Source organism: Fomitopsis serialis (assembly GCF_022376445.1).
Source record: "Fomitopsis serialis strain Sig1Antser10 chromosome Unknown B0H18scaffold_23, whole genome shotgun sequence".
Taxonomy (NCBI): domain Eukaryota; kingdom Fungi; phylum Basidiomycota; class Agaricomycetes; order Polyporales; family Fomitopsidaceae; genus Fomitopsis; species Fomitopsis serialis.
The window spans coordinates 454,035-463,813 of NW_025954983.1; the positions used below are offsets into that span (position 1 = coordinate 454,035).

At 56.7% G+C, this 9,779-nt stretch overlaps 5 protein-coding genes across 5 annotated transcripts; 3 read left to right on the forward strand and 2 right to left on the reverse strand.

Annotated features, from left to right (window-relative positions):
- Positions 1 to 389: 389 nt before the first annotated feature.
- On the reverse strand, positions 390 to 2,189 carry B0H18DRAFT_874564 (serine incorporator/TMS membrane protein; the record flags this gene model as incomplete). Its single annotated transcript, XM_048040362.1, has 7 exons — positions 390 to 540; positions 595 to 659; positions 715 to 814; positions 866 to 1,716; positions 1,784 to 1,915; positions 1,977 to 2,038; positions 2,093 to 2,189. 7 exons carry the CDS (start codon positions 2,187 to 2,189, stop codon positions 390 to 392), a joined length of 1,458 nt encoding a protein of 485 aa, XP_047894979.1.
- A 307-nt stretch (positions 2,190 to 2,496) lies between these two features.
- B0H18DRAFT_1000468 (uncharacterized protein) lies at positions 2,497 to 3,451 on the forward strand. Its single transcript, XM_048028224.1, has 5 exons — positions 2,497 to 2,707; positions 2,778 to 3,012; positions 3,065 to 3,165; positions 3,220 to 3,262; positions 3,291 to 3,451. Exons 2-5 carry the CDS (start codon positions 2,946 to 2,948, stop codon positions 3,413 to 3,415), a joined length of 336 nt encoding a protein of 111 aa, XP_047894980.1. The 5' UTR covers positions 2,497 to 2,707; positions 2,778 to 2,945; the 3' UTR covers positions 3,416 to 3,451.
- A 1,566-nt stretch (positions 3,452 to 5,017) lies between these two features.
- Positions 5,018 to 5,285, reverse strand: B0H18DRAFT_832230 (uncharacterized protein; the record flags this gene model as incomplete). Its single annotated transcript, XM_048039413.1, has 2 exons — positions 5,018 to 5,144; positions 5,197 to 5,285. Coding segments are annotated over 2 exons (216 nt in total), but the record flags the coding sequence as incomplete, so codon positions are not given.
- A 1,428-nt stretch (positions 5,286 to 6,713) lies between these two features.
- On the forward strand, positions 6,714 to 7,768 carry B0H18DRAFT_1117935 (uncharacterized protein; the record flags this gene model as incomplete). The annotated part of the gene is made up of 5 exons (XM_048033681.1): positions 6,714 to 6,851; positions 6,902 to 7,045; positions 7,105 to 7,310; positions 7,368 to 7,418; positions 7,501 to 7,768. 5 exons carry the CDS (start codon positions 6,714 to 6,716, stop codon positions 7,766 to 7,768), a joined length of 807 nt encoding a protein of 268 aa, XP_047894982.1.
- An 866-nt stretch (positions 7,769 to 8,634) lies between these two features.
- On the forward strand, positions 8,635 to 9,775 carry B0H18DRAFT_829566 (molybdopterin binding oxidoreductase; the record flags this gene model as incomplete). The annotated part of the gene is made up of 4 exons (XM_048039382.1): positions 8,635 to 8,928; positions 8,986 to 9,285; positions 9,350 to 9,514; positions 9,566 to 9,775. Coding segments are annotated over 4 exons (969 nt in total), but the record flags the coding sequence as incomplete, so codon positions are not given.
- Positions 9,776 to 9,779: the final 4 nt, after the last annotated feature.

Genomic DNA, 9,779 nt, shown 5'->3' on the forward strand with positions numbered 1-9,779 from the left:
GTATACTGTCAGACACGTAGTGCAGGTGACGGAACCTACGAGCCAGGGCCACTATGCTCCTATCAACGGCGAGCGACTGTCCGCAGGTTGTACACCAGGTTGGTGCTCCTATGGACGACACCCGATGCTCAGGGCGATACGAGGGTGACCTTCGTCAGGCGTAACTTCAAAATCGAAGCCCGGTCGTGTCTTGTGGTCAGACCGACAACTGCAGTCATAACCCTGCTGTCTCGAAGCATAGCTAAGGCATAGCTCAGTCAAGAGCGTCCATGACACTAGATGTACAATACTCAAACACTGCACGCAATATGTATACTTACTATAGATCATCGAACCTGCACCCAATGCATTCATTAGTATAAGCCTTCTGCGAGAGACAGCCACACCACCTACCTATCCGGCATGATGACCGGCGCAAGCAGGCTCCACATGTACAGGACCATGCAGACCCAGCTCGACACGACGCGGACCCACATGGCGATCTCCGAGCGGCCGATGTAGACGTCGTCGTCGGGGCCGGGCTCGGTCTTGACCACGTTCCTGCGATGCAATTGATTAGCTCTGAGGAGATGCAGTACTGAAGGATAAGCGTACCAGTCTGTCAGCAGGACGGCGACATACATCGCGCCCATGGCGAAGATGATATGGAACCAAGAGTACTGCAGAGATAGTATCATCAGAGTAGGCATCGTGAGAAAAGCAGCGAAGGCGTACGTTGTATCGTGTGCCGGTGCGTTCGTCGTCTCGGGTCTCTCCGACAACCTCATCTTCGTCCTCTTCCTCGTCTTCATCGAGTGCAGAAGCGGGGATAGCACTAGAACGCTGGGTCAGCTGTCATGTGAACAAGCAGAAATATTATACCCACCCTGCCTCCACAGCTGCCAACAAGGCCTGATACCTAGGAGACTCCGTACGGCCCGGCTGAGTGTTCACGACGCCCATCTCCGCATGCCCGTCATCATTCGAGAGTTCGATGGCACCCTTCTTGTTGTTGCCAACCAGCGCACGGCTCTGCGTCGCCGCCCTGCTGGTTGAGTAGGCAATAGCCAGGAAGGTGAACAGGGCGCCGAGCACGACAGTGGTGTTCTTTGCTCCCTCGCCGACGCCGCCCTTCCTCAGCGGGTTGCACGTCTCATGCGTGTGGTTGCCGACGGCGGATGTGATGAGGTAGGTGCAGTACGCAGCAACCATGCTCGCCTGCGCGAGGCCGCTGCGGGGGTTGTGCTCCTGCACGACCGGATGCACGCACACGATCGTGATGAGGATGCAGAGCGCGAGGTTGAACGAGATGAAGAACCGGTTGAGCGTGCAGCCGCTGTCCGCGAAGAACGCATAGAGCACGCTCGTCAGCGTGATAGCAGCGACGTACATACCCGCCGTGCTCCCGATCAGAACCCACTGCCACAGATTCGAGTTGGAGTTCTCCCAGTTTTCGAGGCAGGTCTCGGACCAGGAGTGCGCAAAGTCGACGAGGAGAACGAGGCCGAGGAGAATGAAGATAGTCGCGCCGATGAGGGCGACGTAGTTGCCCCAGAACATGAAGAAGCCGTTCGGGATGAAGAAGGACGCGACCACGAGGACAAGCCAGAGGAAGACTTTCGGGCCCCACCAGCCGTTCTGAATGGACGCACGCTTGTCTTTGGTGTCCTTCACGCCGACAAGGGAGGCACCGAGGATGAAATGGAAGAGCGAAAGAGCGAAGCATATCCGGTGGACCTGCAATTCAACGCCATCGCTGAGTACGACCGCACCCACAGTCAAGGAGTGGACATTAAGCACGTACCGCCAGTACACCATAACATCGACCGCCGTCGCAGTCCATCTCCAAGTAGCCATGACTCCATCTCTCGATGGTTTGAATCGCGAGTGGTGTCTTCATGAGCCATGCGAACATTGAGTTCAGGCAAAAGATGATCTAGACGTACAGGTGTCGTATCAGGCTCACAAGACTAGCAAGTCCACGGATATGTACATACCGCAAAACCAACCCGCGTTGCGATGGAGGAGTTACAATTACATGACTTGAAGAACATCGACGCTACACGTACGACGTTAGCTCTTGAACCGCATTCAAGGTACCAACTCGACTAACCAGCCGTCGAAGTGAAACAGAAGGCGAGACCGCCTATACATGATGTAGCGACGGTCCCCAGGATACCCGTGAAGGGCAGGGATAACAAGAGGCCCATGATGTGAATGAGTGAGTGAGTGTAAGTGCACAGTCGGCGCACAGGTCCGGTTATGGCGCAGCGGTCCATTACGTAAGCGTCTCGCCCTGTCCGAAACTAGCCGCGCCGAGCAGTTGCCATTTCGAGCCCATTATTCTGCATCCGGACGCGATGTGGACCCACAAAAGCCCATGAGGTGATCTACAAGCGATTGATTGGCCCGAGCGCATCGATATGGCGGAAAATCTCCTCTCCCGTGGACTGCCCCGGATTTGGGTCGTGTGCCACTCCCGCCCGCGCGTATATAGGAAGCAGCTATCCGCACCTTCGCCCAGTCCGTCTCTCTTCTCATCCCATCATCTCCCTTTCCTCTGATCCCCCCTCCGTGTCATGTCATTCGGGGCCAATTCGGGGCGTGCCTTTGTCTTGTACTCGTAGCTGCTACGGGATATGAGGTCCCCGCTTACTGACCTCGCCGTGTAGTGAGCCACTCAGGCTGCGGGCCCCCGAATTGTACGCCACCAACACCACTCGTCAAGGTATGTTATACTCCTCGGTCAAGGACTTCATCCTGACGTTGCCTGGTGTTGCCTCACACTCGTCCGTCAGCCGCAAGTTCTGTCCGATGTTCGCCGCCACACTCGCTGCCAGCCTCCGCCACTCCCGGCCACCAGACAGCCTCAAGGTGGTCCACTTAAGAGCGTGTCGCTGGGCCTGTTCTCTATTGCTTCTTGTTCTCTCTTGCTTGTCTGTACTCTGCATGTTCGCCTGTGCCATATGTCCTGCCTAGTATACGCTGAGCTGATTGTTGGGATCACCGCAAGCCTATGTGATTCTGTGAGTGGTGAGCAGGTCTTCTTTCATCGTCGTCGCTCATATACCAATTCTCTACGTAGTCAAGTCTTCTGAGGCAAGACCGGGTCGTCAAGCGCTGCAACTCCGCTGCTTCAAGGCGTTGCTTGAGGCCACCTCTCGGTCTCAGCTCGTCTCCTTGTTGGTATGTGATCCGGCTGTTCACTCCGTTGCTCCTTGCTAACGTCGGTCGCGTCAGTTGGTTCAAAGGTCAAGCGCTGCAAGCATACTGCCTCCAGTGGGTGTCCGATGTCAAACGCCGCAACATAGGCTGCGTCAAGGCGGGGGGTGAAGCTGATGCAAGGGTCAAGCGCTGCAAGTTGAGCTGCCTCCAGTACAAGCTCTTTAAGGGTCAAGCGCCGGAAGCAGGGGCTGCCTCAACGAGGCCATCGTGAAGCGCCGCAAGGTTGGCAGCCTCAAATTGTGGCGGGCGACGACGGCAAGGGTCAAGCGCTGCAAGCGGGGCTGCGTCAACATGAGTTTCAAGCGCCCCAAACGGGCTGATTCAAGTCGGGGCGGGGATCGTCAAGCGCCAAGCGGGCTGCCTCAAGACGGGCCGTCGTCAAGCGCTGCAAGTCTAGCTGCGTCAACTTCAACCTGAAGCCAAGGGTCAAGCGCCGCAAGGAGGGAGGCTGCCTCAAGAGCTGCAAGACGAGCTGCATCAACCCCAAGGTCCGTCAACAGTCAAGCGCCGGAAGCGAGGGCTGCGTCAAGGAGTGGGCCATCCGGGTCGTCAAGCGCTGCAAGTTGAGCTGCGTCAATAGCGACGTCAAGGGTCAATCGCCGGAAGCGGGGGCTGCGTCAACGGGGGTCCCTGGCCATCGTCAAGCGCCGCAAGCGAGGCTGCAGCAAGAGCCTTCAAGAGGCCCTCGAGGGCGGGCGGACGCTTGCACTTGTGCGGCGACCGTCCGGGCGCGGACCTTTACGTGGTCCTCGGGATAAGTACCCTCGTGCCGCTTCATGCGCGCGAGGGGAAACCAACTCGCGCCGAACTCATTTAAGTATCCATTTGAATCGTCGCTGCAGAACGATGTTACGTCTTCCGGAGAGTATGACCACTGCTCGTTGTTATTGTCGTTTATACGCCCTCTCGGGTCCGCGCCGCTCCGTGTTGTGCAGTACAGTGTGAATGGGCGCGTACTACGCTTCGCATACCATCTTCTGTTCTTACCAGTCTTTCGCAGTCTCGCCGGCGGCGAGTCGCATACCCACCCATGAGCGGCCCTGTTCTCGTAGTCATGTACCTTTAGCTACTGTCAACAATACACCACACTCTTGCCTGTTGATTGAATCGTACGTGTAGCAGACAAAACGTTCCGCGAGGAAGACAACCACGCAACGCGTCCCGAGTGCAACCCAGTAGGCTGGGATAGATCTCAGGTGTCGACCTATGTCCCGTAGGAACTGCGAGTGCCCGTGGTCTACTGACATTGTACATTCACCGCGTATTCATACACACTGACGACCTGTCAGGCTTTTTCGTAGTCTCCGACATGTGCGGCGCAAGAAACGATGTCTCAGATGATCGAAGCGTGAAGTGGGATGCATACGGCTCAAATGGGGGAGGTCGAGGGAGGCGTCCTGAACAGGGGATAGGGAAGGTGGGGATAGAACGATGGTCCGCGCTTTGAAGGAGAATAGCGACAGGGAATCAATCTCTGCTACCCCAGCTTACTGCCAAGTTCAAACGACCTAGTGAGGTCTTGCATGGTGAATGTAGGCGACAGGCCTGCCTTGACATTGGAGGACGGATGGTGAAGACTCGATGACATAGGCCGTTTGTGTGCAGACAGGGGAGACTCAGCCAGTCCCTTGCAAGTGTATTGCACTCGTACGAGCTGCACACCCTGTGATGGAGAGACCGAGTGAATATATAGGGGATTTGTTCGTGACGATCCCTCAGCATAGTACAAGAACGATAGCTTACACCCAACCATGCAATCCCATAACCCAATGTCCAAATGCTCCCCAGCGTATCGGAGATCATCTCCTGCTATCCTTCTTGAAAAATGGCTGTTAACCGCTGTCGCCTGGATCATGTCGAATATCGTCTCCCCGACACCGAGGTACCGGTCTGCTATCGAGCGCATTGTAGGGTCGGGGATGATGCCCTCTGTATCAGGTCTACACAGAGAGTTCAGTCGGGGGCACTCGCAGAGAAGGCCTTGCAACACACCTGAATCCTGCTGATCGCCTGACCCCCGCTACGACGGTCGACAACAGGACCGCGTCTACTGCGTAGTGGAAGATTCTGCCGAGGGCCATGCTGGTAACGATATGTGCAGACGGCTCGGAGGGTGCGATCGCAAGAGGAGCGGTGAACGTTGGGATACGAAGCGACGAGCAGGGGTTATGTGCGCGGTCGGCGGATGTGTGGCCCAGTGACAGTGGGAGCGACGAATATGGTCGGCCGCGAGCCGTGTCGGTAGCCACGTGGACGAGTCGTACTTACACCTGCCTGGTGCCAGCGCTTTTGCACTGCGTTCCTCCGTCTCCTGTCTCTTCTCAGTCGTCCCGAGCGTCGTTTGTCCGCTAGGGCACTTCTGCTACATATGGTCCACCTACTCCGTTTTGAGCCTGAGGGACCTCTGCCATTATTCGGTTCAATGCTGCACTGTCCAGTTCGATCACGATCGACCCGACTTTCTGGCGAAGCCTCGACTCTGACGCGGTTAACTGCTCTGTTTGCCCCTTGACACCCCCTCAGCTGCTCCAGAATGCTTGCCCGTACAAAGCATCCTCATATTGCGAACATGTCGAGTCAGTTCGCGCTGATTTCTCGCTGCACCTCGCTCAAACGTAGACGTTGGTAGCTCATCGTGTGCGCCCTCGTTTTACTACTTGATGCGGATTCGCTAGGAGATGAATTTTAACTCTGGTACATATACTCACGTCGTTGAGCGGTTCATCGGCGTCCGCCAGATTACGGCTTTGCATATCGCTCGCCTCGGAATCTGTTTGCGCCAAACGGTGCTGGGCCGAAATTCTGTCACCTCATACCGGCCGCTCGAGAGCGACCTGACACGGCGAGACTGGCCGACTCGACTTCTGTCCCGTCAATTTACTACAGGTGAGAGTGCTTCTCATAATCGCATTGTACTCGTCCCCGGCCTCGCCCATTATGCTTACTCGGTCAGGCCAAGGATCACTCGGCTTTCGTGTTGGAGTCTGGCATGGTCTAGATCACTAGTAATTCCCGAATGCCCTGTCCCGAGACCTGTCTCCCTTGGTGCAAGTACTGGACTCGTCAAACTCTTCGTATCGTTATATGCGGCTCTCTTCGGCTCACGGACCGATGTCATCGGCCATTCCAGCGATCGTAACGTTTCGATACTCATCCCAGTATCCCAGCTCCAAGCTCTAGATTCCACCCTGTGCCAGGCAAAGGACGCCGACATTGCTTCCTCGTCGCTCAACTGGCTGACTCGGGTTCTGGCTAGCCCGCCTTCGACCGGCTGTCCATGTCTAGCCTCCAACCTAACGGAGGCGCGTCAGCCGCCTCGGACTCATACGTCAATCCGCCCTAGAAGCGACTGGTGGCTGGCCCAGGAGCGATTGGAGGCTGACCCAAGACCGTATATAACATGCATTCGCTGACCACCTCCAGGATCAGCAGCCTCTCCTCACCTGCATCACCTCTCACGCCATTTGCCCAACACTTTCAACGCCTCCCGACGTCGTTAAGTCCAAGCAATGGCAGGCAATCAGGCAGTGTCGGAGAATCCGCCCTACGCTCAGGAGCACCTCTCGACCAATGGCTCGGATTGGTTGTGGACTGTGTTTTCTATCATGGCTCTCGGCACTCTGCTGACTGCTGGTGCGGCGATTATGGTACGTGGTATCCGGTCAGGGTTGCGCATGCGTCTGACCACCTATCGTAGAGGCCCCGCGGCACGCGTTTCTTCCACCAGTTGGCGGTCATCATCCTCACGACTTCCAGTATTGCCTACTTCTCCATGGCATCTGACCTGGGTGCGACGCCCATCACTGCCGAGTTCCGTGGCAATGAGACTCGCCAGATCTGGGTACGTACTACTTTGTGCTCTCCACTGCCACACCACGGTCTGACCGCGACGACCTGCAGTATGTTCGCTACATCCAGTGGTTCATCAACTTCCCCACTCTCCTGCTTGCCATGCTGCTGGCGACTAGCCTACCCCTGTCGGACATCGTGACTACGCTCTTCATGTCGCTCGTCATCGTCGTCAGCGGCCTCGTCGGTGCGCTCGTGCACAGCACTTATAAGTGGGGTTATTACACCTTCGGTGTCGTCGCTCTGTTCTACATCTGGTACGTCACGAAGCTCTCGAGAATCTGTAAAGTCACTTACATTCTCGCCTGGCTTAGGTACGTCCTCCTCTGGCACGCCCCCGCCTCAAGCTTCGTCGCGGCGGTATCGTCCGTCGGGGCTACTACCTCGCCGCGGGATACTTCTCCTTCATGCTCATCACGTACCCCATTGCCTGGGCCTGCGCGGAAGGCGGGAATGTCATCACGGTCACCTCCGAGATGATCTGGTACGGCATCCTCGACCTCTTCACGGCCCGATCTTCCTGGCGCTCTTCCTCTGGCAGCTGCGCGACATCGACTACGAGGCGTTTGGCCACCGGTCTGGCATGTACGCCAACCAGAACGCGACGGCTGTGCGTGGCGAGAAGGTTGCTCCCCCAGTGGCGGCCGCCGCAACTGGCCCTGCTCCTGCCGCTGCACCAGCGCCTACTGCTGCCGCTCCTCAGCAGACTGTATGAGCACGTCAGGTCCATCCTCCCGTCCCATTTCACCATTCTCCCTGTTCCATCTCACCATTATCCCCGTCCTAATTCCCATCCTCCCTTTCCCACGGTGCACCTGTAGTCAAAGCCTATAGTAGTACGTAGTCATAGCGTATGAGTTCATCACACAAGTCAGAAGTGATACATACCGGCCATTGATCTTGCGTCGAGTACAACAAAACATCCACTGCGCCCAAAAAAATGAGCGAGTTTTGCACACTGCAGAAAGTAAGTACTTGGCGTCAAATGCGCACTTATCAGACGCCGACTCGCTGCAGCCACCACAGATGTTGCACAGATGTCTAGCCCGTCTTCAGCCTACTTCTTGACCACGTTCTCCTCAGCCTGGGCCGTCAACGGTCTCACCACTCGCTAATGGGGCAAAGCCCCCGAGTATGGATAACTTCCGTGGTTCTCACAGAGGATTCACTCAAGGCCACTGCAAGGCAATGGCAAGCCTAGGTGACACTGAGATGCGTGTCCCATGTCCACCCAGCTCGGCCGAGCACTAGCATTTCCGAATGCAATTCCGAATTTCTCGTGCGTAGAGTTTTCGTGCTACCTCACGTTGTTCGGAACAATAACATCAAGAAGTTCCGCTAGTCCAGTCATAGAACTCCTTGCCGACCTCCTGACTGGCGCGTGTCTGTGTACATCCCTCGCAAGCACCTCCTGCGCTGATACCGAGTACCTGCTCGCAAGTATAACGGACAAGACCCGGACGCCACTCGTGCACGTTCTCCCCTTTCCACAGATCTGTCATGACGGAGACCATAACGACCTCCATGGCCGCGCCCGGCCTGCCGCCCGGCTCGTCTACCGCGAAGGCGTCCGCATCCGGGATGAACTTCTCACTGGAGGTCGCACACTCAGATCTCCTCATCATTCGCGGCAACCAGCCGTTCAACGCGGAGCCCAAGGCGTCCGCACTCGTGCAGTTCCCCATCACACCTGAGGAGCTGGTGTACTGTCGAAACCACGGCCCAGTGCAGGAGTACGACTGGGACGACTTCGAGGTGAAGATCAGGGTCGGGGATGTGCAGGTTGACGGAGCGTCAGACGTTGTGGAGAAAGTCATCACAGCAAAGGACATCCGAGAGCAGTTCGAGAGGGTAAAGGTCGAGGCGGCTTTACAGGTGCGTCGTGTTTGCTCGTACCAGGCGACCATGGAAGTTAACGTGTCGGGCATGCAGTGCGCAGGAAACCGGCGCAAGGAGATGTCTACGCTCAAGCCCGTCGTGGGTGTGCTCTGGGATGACGGTGTTATCGCCAACTGCAAGTGGGCAGGTGCCCGTCTACGCGACGTGCTTGCTGCCGCCGGGCTTCCTAGAGATCTTCTCGACCGCGCGTCTGACATCGAAACCACGACCGGCCCTTCCGGGCTGTATGTTCGCTTCAACTCGAGCGTGACGCCAACTGAGAATGACGCTTACTATGGCGCGAGCATATCTTTGGACAAAGCGCTCTCGAATGATGCCCTGCTTGCGTATGAGGTGCGTTCCGCCACTCGTATCACGTACCTGCACACCGTAACATACTCATCGCGCTCTGATGTAGATGAACGATGCGCCGTTGAGTCCGGACCGTGGTGGGCCGTTGCGGGTAGTCGTTCCTGGTTACCTCGGCGCACGATGGGTTAAGTGGGTGGATGAGATTGAGATCTGCAGAGAGGAGAGTCCGAATTACTATCAGGCGAGGGATTATAAGGTGTTACCACCAGAGGTACGTCCACACGCTTCCCTTGGCAGAACGAAGTTGATATATGCGCTTCAGATCGAGAACAAGGAGCAGGCAAAGAACGCCTGGACGAAGTACCCTTCGATGACCACGCTCCCGCTCAACTCCGTCGTAGCCTCCATCACACGGCGGTCGCCTTCAGAACTCTTCGTGAAAGGCTATGCAATCGGGCGGGGCTCTGCCAAGGTGACCAATGTCGAGGTCACACTTGACGAAGGAGCAACCTGGATGCCTGCGAAGATAAGTAACC

Coding starts and splice junctions, on each gene's coding strand:
- B0H18DRAFT_1000468 (XM_048028224.1), top strand. CDS start 2,946: ATGTCCTGCCTAGTATACGCTGAGCTGATTGTTGGGATCACCGCAAGC. Junction 3,166..3,219: donor CTCAGCTCGTCTCCTTGTTG/GTATGTGATCCG, acceptor CGGTCGCGTCAG/TTGGTTCAAAGGTCAAGCGC. Junction 3,263..3,290: donor AAGCATACTGCCTCCAGTGG/GTGTCCGATGTC, acceptor GCCGCAACATAG/GCTGCGTCAAGGCGGGGGGT.